The 26369-nt window shown below is 40.8% G+C and overlaps 3 protein-coding genes across 3 annotated transcripts; all 3 read right to left on the reverse strand.

Annotated features, from left to right (window-relative positions):
* Window positions 1–605: 605 nt before the first annotated feature.
* On the reverse strand, window positions 606–5304 carry rad21l1 (RAD21 cohesin complex component like 1). Its single transcript, XM_079558373.1, has 12 exons — window positions 5239–5304; window positions 4835–4990; window positions 4514–4643; window positions 3564–3663; window positions 3381–3484; window positions 2857–3306; window positions 2540–2769; window positions 2390–2474; window positions 1495–1637; window positions 1294–1401; window positions 1103–1189; window positions 606–1027 (listed from the first exon to the last, which is right to left on the reverse strand). Exons 2-12 carry the CDS (start codon window positions 4979–4981, stop codon window positions 827–829), a joined length of 1785 nt encoding a protein of 594 aa, XP_079414499.1. The 5' UTR covers window positions 4982–4990; window positions 5239–5304; the 3' UTR covers window positions 606–826.
* A 2609-nt stretch (window positions 5305–7913) lies between these two features.
* On the reverse strand, window positions 7914–14240 carry opn7d (opsin 7, group member d). Its single transcript, XM_079558964.1, has 6 exons — window positions 14036–14240; window positions 9638–9728; window positions 9400–9562; window positions 9196–9323; window positions 8791–9125; window positions 7914–8445 (listed from the first exon to the last, which is right to left on the reverse strand). Exons 2-6 carry the CDS (start codon window positions 9726–9728, stop codon window positions 7960–7962), a joined length of 1203 nt encoding a protein of 400 aa, XP_079415090.1. The 5' UTR covers window positions 14036–14240; the 3' UTR covers window positions 7914–7959.
* Window positions 14241–17614: 3374 nt separating this feature from the next.
* Window positions 17615–20737, reverse strand: emilin3a (elastin microfibril interfacer 3a; the record flags this gene model as incomplete). Its single annotated transcript, XM_079558374.1, has 4 exons — window positions 17615–19542; window positions 19659–20296; window positions 20385–20504; window positions 20589–20737. 4 exons carry the CDS (start codon window positions 20735–20737, stop codon window positions 17615–17617), a joined length of 2835 nt encoding a protein of 944 aa, XP_079414500.1.
* Between the last annotated feature and the right edge of the window lie 5632 nt (window positions 20738–26369).

Raw genomic sequence — 26369 nt, forward strand, 5'->3', positions numbered from 1 at the left:
CCATTTCTGTCACTTTTTTGTCAATTTTTTTTGTCCATTTTTTGGTCACTTTTTTGTCAAATTCTTATCACTTTTTTGTCAATTTCTTGTTACGTTTTCGTCCATTTTTTCCTCAATTTTTGGTCAAATTTTTCTCATTTTTTTGTCACTTTTTCGTCAAATTATTCACATTTTTTGTCAAATTCTTATCACTTTTTTATCCATTTCTGTCATTTTTTTGGTACATTTTTTGTCACTTTTTCGTCAGTTTTTTCTAACTTTTTTCACATTTTCATCCTTGTTTTCGTCTCAGTTTCGTTGCTATTTTCACACCTTTTTTCCAGAAGCTTTTGGATTGGGGTAAAGCTGGAGAAAATGTGCTCAGTTCAGGTGGGAGTTAAGGGGTTAACTGTGACGCACTTTGCAACTGTCGTTTTCGTTGTTAGGGTTAGGATCACTCTCACTCAACACAAGAGCAGTTTACAACAACGTTTAATTACACGAGGAGACATTGAACACAATACTTTTTTCATAACAATGGACAGCAGATCAAATAACTGTTCAATACTATAATAATTATAATATTTATAGTTTGCATAGCCTACATATGGAGTTAACATTCAGAACTACATAGAACTGGTGCAACAGCTTTCAAATCACAGCACTAAAATTTGTATGAATATAAATGTAGTTATTTTATAAATGTTTGTGACAATTGATACTGTACATACCCCGTCAGGTTAAAATATTCATAAATATGCATAACAGACACAGGAATGATTTGTCAGAGTCAAATTCTGAACTGTAGGCTATAAAAAAGTATCTCAGTCCTGAAGCTCAAGTGCAGCTAAAAGGAGCTTTCAGTGCAGTCATAGAACCTGGGTCCAGGCGTGGCCAGGACGTCCTCATAGGGAGCGCTCTGCTGCAGGTGTAGCGCCCGCTGTTTCTTCAAAATCAGGAAGCAGAAGAAAGAGGTGGCTGCCTGGAATCGAGTGCTGCCTTCACAAAGTGCCCTCAGACTGAAGGAGGGTTCACTGCTGCCCTGGCTCTGCAAAAGAGACAAAATATGTGCTCATTTCTAAATGTTTGAAACGTTTGTGAAACTTAGCATTGAGCGATTTACCATTTGAGTTTCCTGTAAAACTCCAAGTAGTTTTTGTGCTCGCCTGGTTATTCTCCGTTCTCCAAAGTCCTGACTATTCAGCATAGACTACATAAAAAAGAAGTATCAAATATTCAAAGGAAAATCACCAAGGCACCATAGAAATTGACCAGAATTTGGATTTTGTAAACTGCTTGTGTTTAGACAGTCACCTGCGTGTGCATCAATGTAGAGAGGGAGTCCGGCTCTACGTTAGACTGCTGGACAAACAGAGAATCTTCTGAGGGAAGCTCAGGATGAGTCAAGTCAGACCGGTTCATCTACCAATCAGAAAGTTACGTATAAAACAACTGCTGACAGAAGCAGATGGAAATGTTTAATTATTCTCAATGCAACACTTAAGAATTCCCTACTTCCTGCTCTGGATAAGTGTCATGCTGATCTTCAGTCATCAGAGTAGGATCCGTAAGCTCAGTGTTGTGTGTGATTTCTGGTTCAATTGTCGATTCTCTGACATTGAAGCTCTCTGTGTTGAGCGAACTCATCTCTCCGTGAACTGTGACAAAAATAATAATGGAGATTTAAACACTGAAAAAAGTATTTAACTAGATCAGTATAAACATCTCAATTTGAGCAAAATAATCAAAATTTTAGTTGTTTTGACGAGTTAAGAAGTTCTTGGGCATTTGTCCTAGATTATTTCGCTTGTTCTGAGATGTTTCTGACTCGTTTCGATACATTTCGTCCTTATTTCAGGTAATTTTCTTTACCAATGGGGTAAGAAAATTGGTCTTATCTCATTGGCAATTTTACTTTCTTATTTCAAGCGAGATTTACCTTAGAACCAGTCTGAAATGTCCTCAAACAAGCAAAGTAAACTTGGTCCGATCAGGAAAAGTGTCTAAATGAGTGAAAACCGCTCAAAACAAGATACATTTCCTCAATTCAAGTCATTTAAGCCAATGCTTGATATTTACTTTTTGTAGTGAAGGTCTTGTGGGATTTGCTTTGGAAAAACAGCATCTCTGTTCGTTCACAAATCTGGAGTTTGCTCACTGTCCCAGCCCTGGTCTGTCTTTGGGCAAGAAACTTCACCCGCTTTGTCCCCAGTGTCCACACGCTGGTGTTTGAGTGAGTGTGTGTTTGTGAGTGTGATGGCACGACATCAGATGGAAACTCACTTTTTACTACAATCCGGTGTTTACATGCATTTGTGTGTTCTGTATGTTCATGCAGAATAACTCTCCAATAACATCTTAAATAGAGGACAAAGGGCATTCCTCCTCGTCACGCATCAAACATGCTTACCGTCTTCTCCAATCTGCCGTACAGGTTCTGCATCCTGTTCTGGAATACGGAAATATTTCCTCTCAAATATATTCTTGGCAAAAATCTGTAAAAATAAACAAATTCACATATTCCACCCAAAATGGATTGTTTAATTTAATATGTTTCTACCTCATTGATTTCAGGGGTGATGACGTTGGAGCAGGGTTGGGCTAATAGTTTGTCTGCACCTCCACTTTCCATCCTCGTCATGAGCTCTCGGGTGGGTGGGGCCAAGACCAGAGGGGCAATCAGGTCGGAGAAGTCTGTGAGCTGCTCTTTGATGACGTCATTGGTCAGCTGCTTCGCCTGGTCAACGACCAGCTTACGCTTCCTCGCCCCCTTCCTTTTTTCCACGGTTGCTTCATAAAAAGGTATAAAATATATGCTCTTAATTGATTAATCTTTGAATCACTTTAACGTGAACTGAGATATAGTTTCATAAGTACGTGTAACTGGAACAGGTTCGAGAGCAAACGCCTCTTCCTCATTCGGCAGCAGAGTGACATTTACAGTAGATGCCTCTGCATTTACTTGCTTTTCTGTATCTGTATCTGTGGATAAAGGATGACAATTCATATACTGGTTTGACATAAAAATGGTGTAATTAAAACTAAATCTCATTGCCTTGATAATTAGTTGATGCAAAGGAATCTTCCATTTTATTTGGAGGGAGCTCTGGGACGAGAGCTTCAGGCTCTCGCTCGTTATTGGTTGTGAGAAAGTCTGCAATAGGTTGAATTTGAACAGAATGTTAAGGTCAAGCTTAATGGCTATTACACTCATTATAAAATTACCGAGTATATCGTATCCTTTGCCTTCATCCCCAAACGTGTCAGCGTGTTCAGCAAAGCTATGAAAGCTCATGTCCAGCAGGCCCCGTTGGTTGCTTTGAGTGTCTGGAGAAAAGTGACTCCATTAAGTGCCTCCATTCATGTAATCAAGAGATGAAATAAAATGTATTTCTCTTTACCAAAATCTGAAATATTAAAAAAGTTGTTGCCAAAATCCTCCTTTAGAGTTATTTCCTCTGTCCGACTCTGATTCAGTGAAAAATGGTCCACCATGTCAATGTTACTGCAAAAGTCATAATTTGTTATTCATGATTTGCAAGTGAAAAACGAAAACAAAAAAGTGTTCAAAATGAGTGCATCACCTTGGATCAGGCAGCTGAGAATCAAAATCAGTGAAATCTTCCATCAAAGTGATGGCTTTGACAGTAGCCTCGACTTCCTCCACTGGAAGATCAGTCTGGCCTAGTGTCGACAAACAGCAACTCGGCGCATTATAAAAGTTGTAAAACAAATTGACAAAAAAGTAACAAAATTTGTCCAAAAAAACGCGAAATAAGTGACAAAAAAGTGACCAAAAAAACCGCCAAAAAAGTGACAAAAAAACGACAAAAACGTGACAATAAAGCAAAACAAAAATGACAAAAAAGCAACAAAATTTGTCCAAAAAAACGCCAAATAAGTGACAAAAAAGTGACCAAAAAAACCAACAAAAAACGCCAAAAAAGTGACAAAAAAACGCCAAAAACGTGACAATTAAGCAAAACAAAAATGACAAAAAAGTAACAAAATTTGTCCAAAAAAACGCCAAAAAAGGGACAAAAAAACGACAAAAACGTGACAATAAAGCAAAACAAAAATGACAAAAAAGCAACAAAATTTGTCCAAAAAAACGCCAAATAAGTGACAAAAAAGTGACCAAAAAAAACGCCAAAAAAGTGACAAAAAAACGACAAAAAAGTGACAAAAAAACCACAAAAACGTGACAATAAAGCAAAACAAAAATGACAAAAAAGCAACAAAATTTGTCCAAAAAAACGCCAAATAAGTGACAAAAAAGTGACCAAAAAAACCGACAAAAAAGTGACAAAAAAACGACAAAAACGTGACAATTAAGCAAAACAAAAATGACAAAAAAGTAACAAAATTTGTCCAAAAAAAAGCCGCCAAAATAGCAACAAAAAAGCAACAAAAAAGCAAAACAAAAGCAACAAAAAAGCAACAAAAAACACTTGGATGAGAACCCAACAAAAAAGTGCCTTATAAAAGTTGTAAAGTCTGTTACGTTTCATAAATGAATTCTTAGCGCACTTACCTGGCCTGAATGCCATTTTTATTTTAATCAAAGCATCACTGCAATCTGCGAGCAGGTATTTTGCTTTTCTGGAGTAGATCCTGACAACTCCGAGAAGCAGATGACCCGATGTCCTCAGACCGATTTTCATCTACAGTTATCACACACACGAAAACAGTCAAAGCATCTCGAATGAAGGGAAATGACTTCACCTCAAGACCCAAGTCCAGAGGAAAACTTCTTAAACATTTCCTTTACCTGCCTGGATGACTATTGGGTTAATTCACATGACATTGCCTCACATCACATGCATTTGCTTTTCCTTGTTAACCATAGACGTACCTTTGGAGACATTATATCTTTGACAGTGTGTTCCAGATTACACTCAAAGATGTGGGCTTTGGTCAGTTTCCTTTCCCAGTGAGCAGCTAACCAGATTTTAGCCAGAGGGCCTTTTTTAGAGGTAAACAGTTGAGTGTAGAACATCATGTTGAATTCCTAAAAACAGAAACAAAAATATATTAACAAAAGTAATGTATTCACTCTTATCAGACAGTCATTCAGCAACATTTAATGCCCCAAATACTTTAACCTGCAGCTAAAAGTTGACGCTAGCTTAACAGGTTTAGGTTATTTTTTTGCATAAATTACTGCTTTGTAAATTGGAAAATGAAATTCCGATTAGTTTGTATTAACGTGTATACATTTCACTGGCAAATGTGACTTTTTAAAGGTTTAATTCTTACCTGTCAAGAAAATATCAACTGCAATTTCCAAACAACCGCCTTGGCACGAGGCGCGTGACGTCACCGGTCACCTTTCACAGTTCCGTTCGATGCTAAACGTACATCAAATGCTAGGTTTGTTTTGTGAATATATGCGATTTTAACTTAATATTGAACATAGAAACTGAGAGATTGAGAGACTGGCGTGGCCTGAGCCTGAACTGCAAGGGTAAGTTGCTTTTTCAATGTGAAGGCGCGTGTCTTTCTACATTTCACTCTTCTCAGCCAGGCCTGTGCGTTACAGATGATTCATCACAGTCCACGGCGCTAAAATAAACATCTCAAGTTTAAAACAGGGTTTACACAGACATAGTAAGGACAAAATAGCACATATTTACATGAGGCCCACCGACCGACATTATTTTACTGTTTTGCACAAGAGGGCGCCAAAGTATCAGCCAACGCCACGCGCGTGCTCATGTCCTGCACAGGAGCTGTTTGGGATCGATTCTGTTTTTATCGCTGATTCGCTTTATCTTTTCTAAATAGATTGTTAGGCTTTATATTGATGTCATAATAATTCGATCCCACATTCTCTGTTTTCTCTGTCTTATTTATTTTTTGGATTTATTTTTATTAGGGCAAGCCGATATGGCCAAATAATCTATGCCACGATATACAAAAGAAATATCCCGATAACGATATATTAGAGTTGGGCGATTTTTTCCCCTGAAAAATCAGATATTTTTTTTCTGAAAAACTCGATTTATGATTCGATTCGATTTTTTTCCAACAAAATAACTGTGAACTGTAAATATATTTAAAAAATATATATTTGTTGTATTTAATTAAAGTGCATCAACATAAACAAAATTGCAAAGGCAAACGCTTTCGCTAACTGAAAAGTCACTGTGCAGGGTGTGCAATAAAGATTGTTGAACATCCAAATTATAATGTATTTGCATTGAGCTAATGAAACAACAAAACCTCCTGTGGTAACTGAGGCACATTTGCACAGCACGACCTTCTTCCTCTAAGCAGAGGACAGAGAGCTAAAAATATAATAAAAATATACATACAATAATAAAAATAATAATAATAAAAATGAATCAATTTGACCTACCAACTCGATTTTTACATCAAGTCGATTTTTTCCCCAGCCCTACGATATATTTGACGATATATTTAACAATGGACAAATTACTTCAAAATTCCAGCCTTACGCCTATTGGGATATCGGGTGATATTTATTTAAAAAATACAAATTTCCTCACAAATATGATTTACTCAAGCAATTAATTATTATTTCATTTACTTTTTAAGCCCCTGTCCCCGTGTTCCACAGTCAGTGTTTATGCTGCTCTGATGGAGCTGAGCGATAACGATATACAATACGATATGACTTACCCCTACTTTTTATCCTGATATCATTTGTTTTGATTTTGGCTATTGGTAGATTTTGCATCTGCCAGTTGTTAGAGGATAACATTAAATCACTATTTATCATACTGGGTCACGCTGTACAGTCGTACTATCTCTGTCATAGCCTTGCCTGTGTTGCTCAGGCGCCCACTCTCAGCCACTGAATGTTTGCTTGCGTATCAGTATGACGCTCTGAGAGGCTATTTATCCCTTTTCTGTGGAAGTATAGACAGACTTGAATGGTAGGACTAGCGTAATGTCTCAAGTTCATGTCTCCGGGTCCCGCACTGATGGTAAATAAACATGTCCTGTATAAGACATCCAGACTGCTGCCTATTTTTCATCTCTCCTCTCGAACACCACTGTTACATTGTGAAATCTTATGAACTCCCATAGCTGCCAATTTGCTCTCATAGCAGCTAATGTGGTGGAAGTGGGATGTAATTATTATTATATGTCATCGTCTCTGCTTTTTTGTAATGACTAAAATGGATAAATCATTATGGAGCGTGAAAGTTGTCCAGCAGGGATCAAATGAAGAACCGGGAGATTTATACTGGAAGTTGGAAGAACTTTGGCTTGAGAATAGAAGATCCAGAGGACAAAGTCAGATGGAGGCAGGTTATCACTGAGATGTGAACAACTAAAACACAACCATGGACACTGCGTAGTTGTCAAACAAGTTTATTTTTTTGCTACATGTGTTAAAGCCATTTCAGTAAAGTCTCAGAGCACCAAATATTCCATGACATCTTACTGATTATTTCAGAAGAATGACTTATCTCAATTTTAAATGAATGAAAAGTAACAAGAGGCCACAGTGAACATTGTAATCACATGTTTCTGCTGCTTAGTCAAGCTCCACCACTGACAATACATAATCAGTTTCTATTTTAGACACTGAGGCGTAAACTTGTTGTAGTCATTTTCTTTCAGCCACTACACACACAGAACGTATCAAATCACAGCTTTGGTGCAGATAAACAGATCAGCTTTCAACATACACAGAAGTTTATATGAAATGCATCCCCACCAGCAACAAAACATATTGATATACTGTATTATAAAGCTGTGGTATGTGTTTTAATGGTATTGTCATAACTGGCTGTCAGATAAAGTCACAACATCGGGCTGCAGAGGTACTGAGATCGGGGGTATGCGTGTGGGAGGGGTCTGCGTAGGAACAACAGACATTCTGCCCGCTCCCATCAACACGACAGGCCTAAAATAAAAGATTGTGATGTCATCTGAAATCCAGCTATAGTGTTACTAGTCCAAATGTAATAAACTGTTCTTCTTCATGCCTCATTCTTCTTCCTCTTATAGAAAGTCACCCTGTGGTATTTCTGTGGAGACCTGGTCCAGTGTCACCTCTGCGCAGGTAGGTCCCGTGAGGACGCAGGCAGCTCTTTGGGGTGTGGCCGCATGACCTACACTTTCCCCGTCTGAGTTCTGAAGGCATGCCCCGTAGCTGTCCTGCTGCCCATTTGAGAGCCGATTGGAGAGACTGGTTTCCCTGTTACGTTGCAAGTTGCTGCCCAAATATGCTTTCAGATCGGACTGTGGACTCCCCCCCGAAATCCTATGCCGGAAGCTAGACGCGTCCCGGCACAGGCACTGCCGAAAGTTGGGCTTGCAGAGCAGGTAGACCAAGGGGTTGTAGACGGTGGAGGACTTGGCGAACAGTGCGGCCAGGGCAAATGCAGTGGGAGGAACCAGCAGGGCGTCTCCGAAAGCTGCCCACATGGCCACAACTGCGTACGGCGTCCATGCACCCAGAAAACCAAAGCATACGGCCACGGAGAGCTGAACGAAAGAGATTATGTCTCAGTTATTGCGCAGGAATAACGGCAGAATAACATTTTAACACAGTCTTTTGACTCGGAATGCAACAATGATTATAGTAATATCAAAAGACTGCTATTATCGTTGAACTTCATGTGTTAAATGTAAAGCCACAGTGGTCTTTGTTCCATTTTAGCACAGCAGAAATGAATAAACTACGGAGATCAATAACTTTTGAAATAGGACTGAACATTAAAGCACTTTTTTTTGCACCAATTGCACTATATCGTATTAAACTTGATAAACTGGGAAATGGACATTGTTGCACCCTCCTCTTGACTCAGGCTTAATGTCGTACTGCCTGACCTTAATAATCAGGGCATGAGCGTTGATGGTCTTTGACTGCGGCGACACGTGCTGCTGTACGGCCTGACGCGAGCCTCGCACTGTCAGCAGAATGAACGTGTACGACAGAAAGATGACAGCGCAGGGCAGCGCGTAGCAAAAGATGAAAAGGCAAAGAATGTATGACAGTGAGGAGAGCTCGTGGTTGGGCGCGTGCCAGTCGATGCAGCAGGCCGTGCCATAAGGTTCAGGGCCGTACTGCCCCCACTGTGCCAAGGGCCCCACGGCGAAAATGAACGCATAGCACCACACTGCGGCCACCAGGAGGCAGGCGTGAGACGAGGAGAACTTGTTGCCTGGAGAGATTCATTTCTGTTAAGCCTTTGTTGGATCATTTGCAAGTTAAAAACATGAATCAATTCTCACCATAGTTTGGAAAACACACTTTGATGCAGCAAACAGAGGAGAGGGCTGTGAGATTTGTTAAACTACATAAGCCAAATAGGACTCCACAGGCGGCATAAAGCTGGCAAACGACTTCCCCGAACAGCCATCTGCAAACATTTTATTGGATTCAATCTTATAAAAGAAGACAATAAAACAAAAACAGGGACGTAGTAAATTACGGACCTATGTGAAAAAGAGGAAGGGATTGCCAGTGGGAATAAAGAGAGTGTCATCCCAAGGTCACTGATGGAGAGATTAATGATGAAGTATTCGGCTGGCTTCAAGGTTGACCGTTTGTGATACGCAACGAGAAGCAGGATGCCGTTTCCTGCGAGAGACAAGACGCCTGAAAGAAAGCGACTCGGGGTTGTATCTTTCTCAGTCACCGAAATGTGTGTTTATGTGACTTTGTTTGACTTACAGAACACGATGTAGACGGCTCCCATGAGGATGTCGTGCTCTTTGGAGACGGAGGACACAAATGCAGCCGAAGTGTCTGAAGTGTTCTCCATCTAGACGAGAGCAAACGTGTAAGTGGTTGCATCGCACAGTTTGATTTTCAGGGATGTTGCTATTTCACATTTTAGTGACACGATGCTGAAATAAAATGGTTGAGAATTCATTATTTACACCAGAATGAAATGTAATACAATAGCGCTTTCTGATCTCTTTGACGGTCTGCTGTTTTGGTGACATTGTGACATGGTTTTTAAGTCGAACGCACTAAGACAAAGCACGCTTGTTCAGATGCTGCTCACGTCCAGAGACATCATGATTTAGTACAGTTTGCAGAACAGTGGGGAAATGGGAGTTGTTGGTGATGGCTGCTTCGATGCCTCACGTTGACAAAGGAGGAAAAGTTGTACTTGTAGCTACACCATAGAAACAGCAGAATGCAGCAGCAGCTCCTGCCGGTGACTTTATGCAAAGGTACTGCTCTGAACCCGGACAATCAAGATGAAGTGTTGTCTAAGAGCATCATTACTATGCGAGTCAGCATCGGTGAATGACGAAATGTCCAGTTGGCGCGAGGCCACATTTAAGACCTCTTTGATTCAACACTGTTTTGCAAATGAGAAAGCAGCCACATTAACATTCTTGTGAAACTTAAAACACGTAAAAAGGCTATTTGAATGCCCTTTTCATGCGTATCCATTGTTTAAACTGTTGGTGAAAAATCCGCGTTTCATAGTTTTTTTCCTCATTATTAAGGTGTGCACAGCATCCACGGCATTGGTGGAATAATTTATCACTGTGTTTTGAACAGATCATCCACAGTGATTAAAGGGCGAACCGAATCACTGAAGCCGCATGTCTCTGTGGAAAACCTAAAACACAGCTTCATATTTAAATCATTTTTCCCTTGTAGTGTCTCTATAACGAGATAACCCTTTAGCTGACTTTAGCTCTGGGCGTGTCGGGAGTCCAGTAAATGAGCAGCCACAGTTTTATCCCGCTGAGGATTTGTTCTATGTGTGAGTATTTTGAGCCCGTCTGAGCTTTGGCACATCAGTTATCGTTGGTCTGAGCTGCACTGAATACCTCCTCTGTTCTGATAATTAATTGGGCGCCGAGACATGAGCACCGCGCTGTGGGCGACGACGAAGTTTGATAGACGTTTGCTCCAGGGTCGTGTGATATAAGAAAAAATGATATGCAATAGCTCTGTGAAGTGCTTTGCCTGAGGACTCAACAGTCCGCACTTGTCAGGAGAGGTGGCTGATACCTGCGGAGATTATTTTTCAGTCAAGCAATGCTTCCATTAATGGCTTAATAGAATGCCCAGTTTTAACAATATGCTGGGGAAAGACCAAAAAAAGCCTAATTTCTCAAAGCACTCAAAGCGCTTTACAGCAAGGAACCACTCACCCATTCACACTCTCATTAATGAACCAGTGAACGCAGACACTGGAGACAAGGTGGGTGAAGTGTCTTGCCCAAGGACACAACGATAATGTGCCCCTGCAGGAGCCAGTATTCGAACCCCTGACCTTCCGATCATGAGGCGGTCCGCTCCACCATCAGCACCACTAATTCTAAAATTACAGATGTGTACCATTTCTCAAATGAACTTTGTGTAACACTTTGTTTTAAATGTGCTGTAGAAAGTGGAGTGGATTAGATTGAAAGTGAACCAAAATCCTCTGAACAAAACATTTGTATCCAATACACAAACAAAAATAGCTTTATAATAACTACTCCTTAAAGGGACTAGATGCAAGTTGGTCATTTTTGTACTCACTACTGCCACCTCAGATTTTGTGCGCAACTGCAGTTTCCATATTAAATTGTGGTGAACAGGTCTGGGCTCATTCTACACATTAGAACATGGCTGGAACATGTAGGGGGAGGAAAATACTTAATTTTAAACTTAACTACTTGACTCCAACAGTTAATGCCTAACTCATAATGAATAGTTCTTCACATTCTTCACTTAGTCGTTGTTAAATAGTTAACCAATGAATTGTTCATGATGAATTAAGTGTTAACTTATCACTTATTATGGCTAAATAAGGTGTAGTTATTATAAAGTGTTACCCTTAAACCTTTAAACCTGGCTTTATCCATTATTCAGATTTTGTTGCAGAAAATGGGCAACATTTTTTTCTTCATACAGTATTTATGCAAGTCTTCAACAGCAAATGTTTCAAATTGATATCTTGATGTTTTTCCCTTCTGTCTCTCCTTAAACCAACAATAGCCACCACTGTATGTATAACAAAATAATTGCATGGCAATAAGATGGAACTATTATTACATCGCCATGGCAATTACTCATGGAAATAGGGCTCATGCACCTCATTCCTTCTTATTTCATGATAATATAAATAATCCTAACCCAGTATGAAGACACTAGATCAGTGGTGCCGAAAGTGTGGCCCGGGGGCCAAATGTGGCCCTCAGACCAAGTTTTGGTGGCCCCCAGGCTTCTAGTTAAAAATGCAAGTTTATTAATTCTGAGTAAAACCAGTAAAATCCACCCAGTTGAATGTTTGCACTGACCACTGATCTGTGGCCCTCCATGCTGTTTGCTTCGATATGGGCCCTCAATGAAAAAGGTTTGGACACCCCTGCACTAGATGTTCAAGAATAAGGGTTAGTATTCTCTAGATAACAACAATGTAGTTTCAGGGCTGCAAAATGTACTATCCTTTGTCATTCCAAGTTACCGTGTTATTACTGGGCTGTTAAGCAAAGTGCTTCTTAAAAATAAGAAATTGTAAAAACGTTACAAATATATATTTAATGTACATAATCCACAATCTATTCCATTTCAAGTACATACTAAGACTGGTTGCGCTCTACTCTATAATGCTCAAATACCCATGAAAAAACCAAGACAGATTGACTTTGTCATAAACGCTTCTGGCCATGGGTTCCTTCCGTGATTTGTATTTATTTACATAAGCCACGCGGAGTTCCCCCTTCACCACATGTCCTTATTATGGACGGATGCTGACGCTTGTCCTCGTGAGGATTTTTGAAAGTGACTGACAGTGACAAGCGAATGCCAGCACAGTATTCTCCACAGTGTTTTAGAGCGGTGACAAAAGGTTTGAGGCAATATTGTGTTTATGAATAGGTCATGCGGTGACATTTCTTACGTAATGAAAAAAAATGCATTGGGTCATAGTACTGTGAACTAGTTTTACTTCAGATTTAAATTGCCTTCCATCCATTGTCGGTGAAATCAAAGCTGCAAAATTTTGGAGGGGGTGCATGATATCTTTTACAAACAGCAAAATATCCTCGTCGACGAAGGGTTTTATTATGAACAAAGCCGTCTAGTTTGGACCTCGGTGCAAACACGCCCTGAAATACCTGTCATTCTTGGATTATGAGCAATCACAATCTCTACTTTGGTCAATCTCAACACTCGTCATGGGTCTTTACAATCATCAGGTTTAGCCATGGCAGAGTGGACGATGGGAGATTTTTGTGCGTTTGTATTGAAGATGTGTCTAAGTTCATGAATCAGCTACATGTATTTATTTTATTATGAAAAATAAGATCAAATCAGAAATCAAAATCGATCAATATGAGAAAAATTATGTTTTTTGCCATATTGTCCAGCCCTATTTTTTCATATATCTATATTTCTGTCTTCTCACAAATGTTTAAAATGTTTACAATCAACTGAATCTCAAGTTTTAAAACCTAAACAGCAAATCTATTCGTTGTCGTAATACGAATTACACCCGGTTTCCTTTTCCTTTCGTCTTGAATAGTATCTGCATGTTGTATATTTGTCCATTTGCAGTATTTTGCTGTTGCTATATTTATACTTTGCCTTTGGGAAGGGCAACCGCCACAAATAATGCTATATTAATGGATGGGTGCGATTCTGCCACCCCAGTAAATCGTACCATTACACTACAACTGCTTTCTCTGACACAAAGACATTACATAACCCCCATATAGGCTGAGAAGAAACAAGGGATTCTGTTGATTTGACCTTCTACATTTCTTCTGTGTTTGCTTTTAGGTTAAATTTGTTATTTTGCATTAGACTCATGTGTCAGCGGCATAGCTTAGAGTTGCCCTTGACTCCACAAAAGTGACAAGAGAAAATCTACAAGCACTTTGCCATTCTTAAACCAACTTTGATCAAAAAACGAATTATCTATTGTATTTGTCTTCGATCGACAATGCCTCCTGCACTATCCTAATTGTCATAATCAAAAACTAGACACAGTGCTTCTTCAAATAAAAGCCTTTCGATAATTATAAGCCTCTGATCTGACACATCCAGAATGATAAGTAACACTTTTTGCTATTGCCTCACAGACACAGAAGACACCACCGCCGCGTTGCTTACCTTTCGGTGGAGAGAGCGCTGACCTCAGGTAAACTCATGGGGCCAGTGAGTGACCGGGCACAGGACGAGGCAGGGGGACAGTGACTCCGGAGTCTGCTCAAGGTACCCTCCTCCCTCTCCTCAGACTCGCGGGCACACACTCAGTCTGACCACTTAATCTTCCTTGTGGAGATGCATTGAGCCCCAGTGATGTAGAGCCGAGTGAGACGACGAGCAGCTCAAGAGAGGATGGAGAGAGTGAGTTAGAGAGAAAGAGAGAAGGGAGAAATATAAAGGACGGATCAGAGTAATACAAGCTTTGACTCATGAAAAGTACCACACCCTGTTTCCAGCAGCTGCCCACTACACACCGCCCTCCGCAATCACATTTGCTTTATTAAACTTTCAATGCTACACTTACAAATATTCAGGATTTTGTGAAACAATAAAATATAGTAAGAGTTAACTTCTTCAGCAAAGCCAGACACGTATTTCATTGAGAATTTAAACGAACAATTTAGAATTTACTTTACGCGATAATGATGATTTTTGGTCATATGTGATGGTATACAATCAAATTGTGATGTATTGAATCATGACCTCCCAAACTGTAGAGTGATTCAGTGCTTTCTGTCGCTGGACCCATCATTCATCATAACTTGGTATCTAACTTTTCTATTTCTTACCTGTACCAAATTGTGTGTTTTTTTTTTTTTTTTCAGAACATCTAGTATCTTGTCTTTTTTCAGCACCGCACAGCCAGTCCGACTGTGATCTAGCTTCTTGGCACAGGCAAACATTATTTAAAGATCACATGAGGCTCGAGCAGGGCTCTTTTGAGCTTTGATGAAAAAACAAAACATTTATGTATTTCCTTCTAATGTGTGGAGTTTGCATGTTCTCCCCGTGTCTGCGTAGGTTTCCTCCGGGCACTCCGGTTTCCCCTACCACTAAAAACATGCACAATAGGCCAGGATGAATGATGTGTGTGTGAGTGAATATATGGTGGTGGTCAGAGGGTCCGTTGGCGCAGATGTGTGTAGTCGCGAAAGCGCCTCTGACAGTCTCCCCCAGGGGAAACTGAAGCTACAAACGTAGCTTTCCACCACTGAGTATGTATGGAGTGAATGTCTCATGTCTCATGTAAAGCGCTTTGTGACTATATGTCTGTGAAAGGCGCTATATAAATAAAGATCTTCTTCTTCTTCTTCTTCTAATGCAAGCAATTGTGCAATATACCTTTAACTGGTAAAGTGATGTCAATAAAAATAGGTTTGTTTAATTGTGTGGGATAAAAAATACTCTTGCAACTCTCAGTGACTTTTCTTTGTTGTCAAGGGAACTGTAGTGGCTCCTTTGATGTTGAAGGCTTAGGCCTGTCACGATAACAAAATTTCGATATATTGAGGCCGGAGAATATGTCGACAAACAATAATATTAAGAACCATTTAATGCTGACAAATGCTGTAATTCTAAAATTGTCTAAATGACTGATTTGTTTTTGTTTTTTTACACAATTTGCTTTACTTAAATTACAGTATTACTTATAATATAATAAAAAGAAATGCAAATAAATATACAAACAATAAAAATCAAGGCCAAAGTCTTTCAGTTTTTGAATGTTATGTTGATATAGTAATTGTTGTGACTGGTCTAGGCTACAGACCCCTGCTGTAAATCAATTGAGATATGTTTTTTTCGTTCGGGCTGGGTACTGTTAAACGATACCAGTAAGGTATCAAAAAATTGTTTTGGTGCTGCAGGTATTGAAAGAAAAAATAATAATCTTTAGAGACCAGGTTTGGATGCCTGTTGGGTCCTGGGACAGCACTAAGGAAAGTTACCTGGTTATTTTTCACATTTAAAAGAAATAGACTGGCACATATTTTTGTATAGGTATTGAAAAAAGTATCAGGTAGCAGTATCGTAAACCAAGCATCGATAAAGTACCAGTATCGATAAAAAATGTACCGGTTCAAAGCCCTACCCACCACGAATAATAATCCTTAATAAGTCATTGTCTTTAGGTTGAGACAGTACAGTTCGAACGCTGCTAAACACTAGATGTTTGTTGACAGTTTTGCCTCAGTGACCACGGACTAAATGCACCTGGAGCACTGTGCCACCTCGCTTATCACACCAATCCGTGCAGCTCGCTCCCAGCGACACAGCGCCCGGAGTGACAGCGGTGCAAAGCTGCTTAAGGAAGAGGCTGCTGTGGTGGGGATGAGCCGCGGTGCCCTGTCACAAGAGCAGGGCTGTCATATTAATACCACAGTACAGGGTCATCGCCTGCGTTTGCTCAGTGACAGCTTTAGACAAACTTACTGTCAAGAGTCCGAGTGCTTCTGTTCGGTCTCAAAGTGTATTAAAGATGGCATCATGGCTACTGTGAGGAAACATAAAATGAAATGCGATAAACATCTTGAGCTATTTTCTTGGTGTTGTAGAAGATGCAAGGGTTTAACTTTGATCGGATGGAAATCAAATCAACAGGAATTACGGAGAACCGAATTCTCCATCTACAAACTGATATGATTCTTGTTAGCCTTGCAGTTAATAGTTCACTTAATAACAATAGTCTTTGATTATTTGTGGTAAGTATTAAAAAGTATGTATAAAAAAATAGAATCCCAATTGACCAGTACTAATTAATAATGCGCAAGCTGAAAATGACACCTTTCTTAAGCCGGGGAAGTACATTAATTATTCCCATTAGAAAACAAACTTGTATATAGTGAATGTGAAAGTCGCGCTTATTGTGTACCTCTGTGGTGCTTTTCTGCTTTATGAAACTGAAACACAAAAGGGACAATGGGCAAAGAAGATTATAGGTCAAATCACAATATTATAGAGAATATAAAAAATCTTCCCTGTTGCATAACATCTTTCTTTTTGTATTAATCTGAGTACATATGAGATTAACATGAACTCAAATACTTTGTCCTGAAATACACAAATGACTCAGGGACAAGATTACAGAATTAACAGAGCTTTACAAATACTTCGGTACTGTATGTCACAGGTTCTTCATGCTGCAATTTTAATGGGAAAAGAAAAGCAACGGTTTTATTATTATATGATCAAACTTTTTAAATGTATCACTATTAATTTTCTGTTAACTCTCTGCTTACGGCCCTCTCGTGGTTTCATATCTGTCATCAAAAAGAAAACAAATAAAAGCACAATATTTTTGGGGAATTTATTTTTAAAAAATAATATCCATATAAATAACAACAAACCGACAACACAATGATATCATGCAATATTCATACAATGACATAGTTTTTTTCTTTGAGTTTGATTTAACAGTGACTCCGTATAAAAACATAGAAGATGTAAACTAATTGAGCAGTAAAATAATGTTTTTTTTGTCATTTGCTCAGTCACTGGGGCAAAAATCCACTGAAACAAAGTAAAAAATAATACAGTCCTTTAAATGCAAAACGTCAGTGGAATTAGCTGCCTTTGGAGTTTCCACTTGTTGCTGATACAACTTTTTAAGACACAAACTATTACGTTTGCTTCAGTGCAGTTCAAAAACTTTGTATTTGTGAAATCAAGTCAAGTGAAATGAAACATTAGTGGATATTTTGTGGGTTAATTTAATGTGAAGGTGTCTCCTCTCTGTGGAGCTTCCTCTGTCTCTAAACTCTGTTGTGTTGGATCCAGCTTTGTGGTGCAGTTTCTGAGTTCGTCTTTGAGCTCAGACAGTTGCTGAGTGTGGCTGGACAGTGTCCCGTTCACCTGAAGAAGGAGTCCAGAGGACTGTTTCTCCAGCTCTTCCCTGATTCTCTCCAAATCATCTGCCAAAATGGTCAGGCCTTTACATTGGTTTTCTACACTGGCCACACGCCCACCAACCTCAGTCACCTCCTTCTGGACTCCCAGAGCCGTGCTCCTGCAGCCCCTCACCTCATCAGCCAGTCTCCTCCTCATCTCCAGCAGTTCCCCTTTAAGGCGCGTCAGTCTGCGCTCTCCGGATCCCAGCATAGAGGCCTGTCGGCTGACCAGCTGCACCACTCCCTTCATCTGATTGGCCAAACGAGCCTCTCTCTCGTGCCATGAGCTGTTGGCCTGGTCCACCTGGTTTACCACTGTCCCTAGAGACTCCTGCAGCCCTCTCACTGTGTGGTTCACTGAAAACATGTTGAACTTAAGAATTGTGAGCTCTCCTTCGATGGGAATTTCTTGTCGCTGCTCCAGTCGCTTCAGTATGTTCTGCAGCGTCGCATTAAGCCTGGTCAAACGCTCAGTCTGAATGTCCAGGCTCCCACTGTTGTTCTGCTCATCTGCCACACTGACACTGGCCTCGTCTCCCTGAAAGGGAGAGGGGGGTTTAGGGGAAGAGCAGGACGAACACAGCATTTCCAAGCTGTTAAGTTGTTTCTGCACTCTGTCCACATCCACCTCCAGCCTGCCTCGCAGCGACTCCAGCTCTGTTTCCAGAGTGGGTACAGCATGACCCTCCAGCAGTGCTGGGGCTGTAGCATTACTCAGCTCCTCCACAGCTGTCAGGAGGCGTCCCTCCAAAGCCTTCAGCTTCCCCTCCATTCTGTCTTCTAATGCAAGTCGCATCTCAGCCATCTCAAACACATCACTTCTCCTGTCTGTATCATTACCGGGTGTGTGTCCTGTAACATTGAGTTTCTCCTCTAAATATGCAACTCGCCCTTCTAAGATGCCCTCAATGTGGTCCTTATGTCCTCTCATCTCCACACTCAGATGTGCCTGGGACTGGTTTAGTCCTGTCATTGATGTTTCAAGAAACTCAACTCTTTGAACAAGGCCAGTTACTCTGCTACAGCAGCTGTTAGTTGTTTTTAAATCATTGATTTGCAGCTGTAACTTGCTAATCTCAGTTTTTAAATCTGTGGTACTTTCCACTAGTGCGTCCTCTATGTGCTCCTGGGTTTCACCTTGCTCTTTCTTGCACTGACGATGTACATCCCCAGCCTTCTCCACACAGCGGCTTTCAGCTACTTCCACGCGTTTTTCAAACCCACCCAGAATGTCTGTCCGGGCTGCACTGAGCCTGCCGTCCATCAGGTTTTCTAGGTCTTTATTGCTCTCCACATCAGAAATGCCCAGGGAGTCCGGGGCCATTCTAGGTTTGTTTGATAGTTTCTTTAGTGCGCTGTCATGCCCAGTCACTGTGGCCTTCAGCTCCTTGAGCTCTGTTGTCTTAACTTGAAGCTCAGTCTTAAGCTCATCCACTTTTTCTTTTAGTTGTGCAAGTCCTGGAATCGCATGACCTCCATCTATACCATCTGTCTGAGAGTCTCCTGGAATCTCTCCAAAGCCCACAGTGGAGGGTGCAGAGGCTGCAGCCGGAGCCTGCACCGGCGCAGGGGCAGCAGAGAGCAGAGTGGAGAGCATTCTGTTAGCGTCTTCTCTGAGAGAAGCTCGGAGGTTCCCCTCCAGTGCGTTTACAGTCCCTCTCAGGGTGTCCAAACCATGGTTCAAACGCTGAACATCCTCCTCCATTTGCAGAAGCCTCTCCTCCATCTCATTTCCCAGAACTTGGCCTATAAGGAAGATAATTGGATTTTGAAACAACAATATTTGTGTCTTTTTTGAAATGCTTTGAACTGAATGTACAGTTTTGACAGTTGAGTATATTTCCTCTTACCTTCATGTTCACCTTCAGCTGCTGCAGGTGTCTCCTCAGTGATGTGTTCTTCTGGGCCCTGGAGCTCAGGGACCAGCCCGTGCTCCGGATGGAGGGGGTCTTGATGAAGGGTGTGTTGATGAAGAGGGTCTGGCTGCAGTAGGTCTGGGTGGAGGTGGTCTCGGTGGTCGGGCAATGGCTCGGTCTCAGCTGGGTGAGGCTCAAAGGAGGGGTCTTGGTAGGAGGAGGATGTGGGAGGGTCAAAGTGGTGCTCTGGGTGGGTGTTAAAGCCAGTGGTGGGAGGGCCATCGGGTTGAGCCCAGTGTGGTCCTTTAAAGGGTGGCCTGATCATTGGTGGTCCCATCATCATTGGTGGTCCCTTCATCATTGGCGGACCCTTCATCATTGGCGGACCCTTCATCATTGGTCCTTTCATGGGTGGACCCTTCATTATTGGTCCTTTCATGGGTGGACCCTTCATAAGTGGACCCTTCATAGGTGGACCCTTCATGGGTGGTCCCTTCATTGGGACACCCTTGAAGGGAGGCATAGAGTGATGATAAAGCCCCTGCATGCAGCCATAACCGGAGTACCCAGGGCAGCAACGCCACTCCAGCTCTGTCACAGTTTTATGTGCCACTTTAAAAATAGGTTTATACATCAAACGATATCTGAAAAACATAAACAGAGAAGGATTTCAGTCCTTAGTAAAATGCTAAATGCAATGGGAAAGTGTACACCAGATCCTCTTTGACTCACAGCAGAGTTGGGCATTTTTGGCCCCAGGAACATTTGTTGTATTCTGCCTTCACATAAGGGGCAGCACCGTCCTGTACAGTGAAGGACACCATCTTGTCAACAACATATGCACAGTGGTTCCTTTGAGAGAAATAATTAAAGGAGAAATGTAAATTAAAAAGGAAAACAGTGGAGTAAATGCAAAAACAACAAAACAATACTTACTTGTGTCTGCTGGTGGGGGCACCTCCTTCATAGTGAGGACTTGGACCTTTAAAGGGATGATATTGAGGTGGACTGTAGAACTTAGTCTCAGCCAGTGACAAAAACACAGTCAGGATAACTACAGGACTACAAAACCCTTCAGACGTCATCTTGTACTTCACGGCTTTATCGAGAGAAAGAAAAACAGACGAAATGTAATCCAGATATTTCAATCAGTGAGTTTCAATGAATGGTGGAAGTATTGGAATAAAAAAAAAAGAAGTCACTGGAGTAATGCCATAGAAAGTCAAGTTGCGGCTTCTGCTGTTGCGGCCTCAGCTCCGGCAGAGTGACAACAGTCCACTGTGAGGTGTGGGCCCTATGCCTGTCACTAATAGAGCTGCTCTGGCATCATCTGCATATCTCCTCCCACTTACTCCCCAAATCACACCAAACTGACATGAGAGGAGGGCAGTGGAACCTTTTATACATGTAGGAAATTATGAATGCTCCAATGGGGGAACAGATATTTACTTTAACTTAGTGGCATGTTCAAAAATAGAAGTGGGACGTGAAATGGTAGCACTTGAATATTTTTACTCACTGTAGTTTCAAACAATATGGTATTTTCTAAGCTGTTTTGTTGGACTTACTTAGTCGAACAGTCAGTAATAGTGCCCTGTCTGACACCAAGAAGAGGAAAATTGTACACATTATTTAAAAAAAACGGGGGAAAAAACACAGTGCACTCCCATGCCTCTTGGGCCCACGTCAAACCAACATTTTTTTCCAAATACAAAGCTTTGTTTCATAAAGCAGCATTTCAGCATTTCATTAAACTTTAGTAAAACATACCTTTTCCTCTACTTTCTTTGATTCTGTACTAGTGTAAAAATACGCAAACTTTCCTTGAATTATTGCAAGCTAGAGCACACGCCTTTTCTTTTTCTTTTTTTTCTCCTACCTGAAACAAGTCTGGCATTGTGTGCTTTATTTTTCAGTGATCTTTTACGTTGCTGTTTTTAAGAGTGAGCCCATTTCCTGTTTCCTGTTTATTGTAGAACCCACCTCTTCTACCTAGAAACGCCCCTGTTACTTACACATACCCGGGCACTGTGCATATAAGCGGCCTATATGTTACCCCTGATTTGTCAACAAGCTCTTATTGTATTGCTGAAAAATGTTTAAGGGCACACAGCATCCACTCTCAGACTTTCTGGTGGGGCGAGACAAGTGCAGCTTTATTTCGCCGCGCACTCGGGCCGCTCCACCCAGGCCTGTGTGTGAATGGCATCACTGAGCTACAGCTGTTAGCCTCACCTGACCGTCATAACACTTACGTCATGGCTTATGCGGCTCTCTTGATTTTGTCACCTTAAAAAAAACAACAAGAAAACAAGGTCTTTCTCTGCCTACCAACTAAAATGTCGTACGTTTTTTCCTTGCCCCGCTCCTGGAGGTCTGGTGAACACATGGGCAAGCCCAGTTGATCTAATTTATGTGTTTAGTTTAACACTGACGGTCGACATTCTGAATCTCCCTGTAAGCCTTTTTGTAGACTTTTCTCCACAGACGCTTAGTCAGACTGAATTTGACCTAACTTTCCTTTATCAAACCATTTTAGATCTTCATTTCAAAACTGATTTCCTAGATATGTATTATTAGTGCTTTTCGTATTGCTGCATTAATCCGATTTATTCTAAACAGACTTCGCAAAAACTGTTTAAACATCTGCCGCTATTTGTGTGCCTTGTATCCGCTCATGCATTAACAGCCATGTGCAAGGACAAACACCAAGGCCTGGCCCTTCACCTTCACAAACACAGACCCTCCTCCGGCTTCACTCTTCTTTTTAGGATTTTGAATTTCCACTGTATGAAAGTGGGAAAAGGCAGCGATAATTGGTGACTCTGTGGTGACTCTGTGGTGACTCTGTGTGATGAAACTCATTGGAAGAAGTTATAGGTCAGGAGTGCAGAGAAGAAAAAAAAGTTTGTTTAGGAGGTTGGAATGTCAGCACTTAGCACATGAACTCTGAGTGTTAGTTGTTTGTTGTTGGTGCTTTGGTCGTGTGCACATCTGGACATGCCTCTGATCGACAGACACATGAGCTTCAGCTGTGGAGAAACTACCACTGAAACTGTATCTCTGTCTTGTTTGGCCTCTTCACTCCCGCCTGAACCGAGAGGATCTTTTTCCTCACGTTATCAGATTTTTTTCCATCATTTTTTTTGTTGGGTATTCAACTCATTTTTGTAACTTTTTTGTCATTTTTTTGGTCAATTTGATCAAATTTTTTTTTTTTTTTTGTCACATTTCTGTCATTTTTTTGTCACATTTTGTCTAATTTTTGTCATTTTTTTGTCACATTTTTGTATATTTTTGTCCATTTTTTGTCCATTTCTTGTGACATTTTTGTGACATTTTTGCCACTTTTTCATCCATTTTTCGTCACTTTTTCGTCAATGTTTTCTCACTTTTTTGTCACATTTCCATCATTGTTTTCGTCTCAGTTTTGTTGCTTTTTCACAGCTTTTTTCCAGAAGCTTTTGGACTGGGGTAAAGCCAAACTGGAGAAAATGTGCTCGATTCAAGTGGGAGTTCAGTGGTTAGTTTAATCACCACGCATATAGGAATAACTGTGAAACAGGTTGTGTAATTAGTGACACTGCAGTAAATCAATTCATGTACGCTGACGATTTAGCCGTTCTCTCTCCCAGTAGTGCGGGTTTTCAAGAATTGTCAAACGTTATGTTCGGATTATGGAATCAAATGTGACATATTGTATAATGAAAAAAAGAGTGTTGTTTTGATCTGCCAGACAGAAGGGGACATGTGTTTGCCAGTTTTTCATTTGTCTGGACAAACGCTGAGTGTTTGCAGTAAAAGTATCTGGGGCACTTCATCACAGATCAGTTCTGTGATGAGAATGACACTGATGGTCAGCGCCGTGCACTCTATGCCCAAGCAAACATTCTCATCAGAAAATGTCATGTGTGTTCAGACATTGTAAAAACTCAGTTGTACAGAACATACTGTACACCTTTGTAGACAGCCCCACTGTGGTGCAGATTTCTAAACGCTTCTATTTAAAAGCTCAAAGTAGCTCATAATGATGCATTCAGAATCTTGTTGAAAAAGCCAAGGTACCCAAGTGCCAGTCATTGTTTTCTCAGGCTCGTGTTTGCTCTTTTGATGCTCTCATGAGAAATCTGATGTACAGGTTTATACACCGCCTGAATGAATCACAGAACATTCTTGTTTGGACGCTGGTGCATCTTACTGTCAGTGCCATACGTTACCAATCAGCTCTGTGGAAGCATCTATCTATGTATCTATCTATGTATCTATCTAACTATCTATCTATCTGTCGTTCTATCTATCTATCTATCTATCTATCTATCTATCTATCTATCTATCTATCTATCTATCTATCTATCTATCTATCTATCTATCTATCTATCTATCTATCTATCCATCCATCCATCCATCCATCCATCCATCCATCCATCCGTCCATCCATCCATCCATCCATCCATCTATCGTAGTATCTAGGTAGCTCGCCAAAGACTTTCTACATCTCTATACGCATGATAACTGAACTTTTAGATGCATTTTCTGTTTGTTCTGAACATGCTGAAGACAATCTGTGAACAGTTGGGTCAATATTGTAAAGTAAGAGCACTAAACTCAAGTATTTTCCTTTGAAATTCTATCTTGGCAACTAATTCTCCACTGTGTTTTTGAAGCACGAGAAGCTCTCCGACGTTCTGGTTGTGTAAAAGTAGCTCGCCAGGTAACCTAATCTAAGGTCTATAAAGATGTACAATTTAATAAGTCATTTCTGTATTCTGGCTTGACAATATGGACTCTGCTTTTATCAAACCAAACAAGCACAATACATAGCCATATTATCCTTACAGCAATATCAGGTGACCCAATATCCAAATCGCAGGAAGCCACAGTGTAACGCAAAGATCACCTCCAACTTCCATTCATCGTCTTCCATCTGAGAGATATACACATTTGGTAATACTAACTTAAAAAACAACAACACATGGGAACGTATAAAGGTTACGTTGTAGTCATTTAGTTCAATTCTGGCCATCATCTGACCCTGATTGCTTCGAATGTGTGTGTGTGCGTATAAAGCAGCGTATACTGTGTGTTTTTCATTGCAAAGCTTTGAACTAGGAGCGTCTCATTCTGACCACAAGAGCTGAGGAGAAGTGAATGTGAATAGAAGCGAAACGTCCTCGACTCAACTCAACCAAACCCAGTCCAGTCAACGATTTAGGCTTGACGAGGATCCCTGATGCTTATTTATTCATTGAAGCTTTAGTGAATTATTCAAAACGTTTATAATTGTTTATCAACACAAACGACATAACTATAATCCCGTGATTGTTTTTGATCACCCTGATGTATTCTTGCTGCGCGTGACTGCCCTCTTGTGGCTGTAGTTGAAATGTCACTGTTACGAAGAGGGGGGTTTTACTCATCAGCACACAATCCACCACCAATTACATACAGTATGTCATAGCAGTAAATCTATCAACCCCACAGTCTGCGCTGCACAAAAGGCAAACGCCCCACGACTGTGACCTAATCTTTAATGTATGCTGTGAATATCCAACGCTCTTTGAAGATCTCTCCTGCGGAAAGTAATAATTCAAACTGTCCCTTTTATCTTTTCTTACTGTATCCATCCAAAAAGCCAAATACTTAAAATTTCAGCTCCAATTGCCCAGATTTCAAAACTACAGTCTGCGGTCCATTCTAAAAACACATGAATATTTTCTGAAGTGGGTTGAGTAGCACTATGACTATGGAAAATTGACCTTCATTACATCTTTGCATTGGAAAACTTCTTAAATTTCACTGTAGATGTCTTCGCCATGAGGTTATCCAAGACCCACATTTGTTCTTCGGATATTTGGGTATTATATTAAATGGCAGCTACTTGGTTTAATAATTCAGCCTGGTTTTAAAAGTCGAGCCGCTCCTGAACTCTCCCCTCGTTGTGTGTTTTGAAGGTGATAGATGACCAACACAAAAGGCAGGTGCGCCTCTTGTGTCCGTCCTGCCTGAACTTCAGTGACAGATCGAGACCTGTTCTCACCTGCTTCCTTGATATGTGCAGTTCTCGTTGCATCACGCTGCTCCCTTTACCTTTTGTCTCCTGCCAACCTTCGCCTTTGAGGACAATGCCCCGGTGCCCTGTGCCTTTCCTCTTCACCTCTTTGTTCTGCTTCATGTGGTTCAGGGGGGATACTGTGTTTGCCGCTTTATTGCCTCAGCCAAACCCTCTCAGAACCGGAGCAAGCTGATAAACGCATCAATTATTCACAAGTGACACAACAAATGGCACAGTGCGTTTTCGAGCCTAGAAATTTCTGGGACTGTAACCCAGAACTGGAGTCCCGATTTTTTGCACTGGATTAAGCCAAATACTTTAAACTTCACAGGGTAGATCACCTTGATTCTGTTTTTACAAGCCTGTGATGCCAACACAGTATGAAGAATGTGTTTTGCTTCATAATCCTGAAAACCAGAGCCTCCCACCAGAGCCTCGGCTAGTGGGGATTGTGCTCCCAAAGTTCAGAAAATCTTTTGGACAGCCCAGCATCTCCTTGGGCAACACTGTGGAACTCTCTCCCCACTGGACTAAAAGTGCAGACTAATGTTATATTATTAACCAGGGAGCTCATACAGTGGCTAAAGTCTGGCCAGAGTTGTTCATGGGTAAAATGTGCCTTGTCTTGTTAAATAATGTGTTTTATCTATCGTTAAAGCCCCCTG

Source organism: Gobius niger (assembly GCF_951799975.1).
Source record: "Gobius niger genome assembly, chromosome: 6".
Classification (NCBI taxonomy): Eukaryota; Metazoa; Chordata; class Actinopteri; order Gobiiformes; family Gobiidae; genus Gobius; species Gobius niger.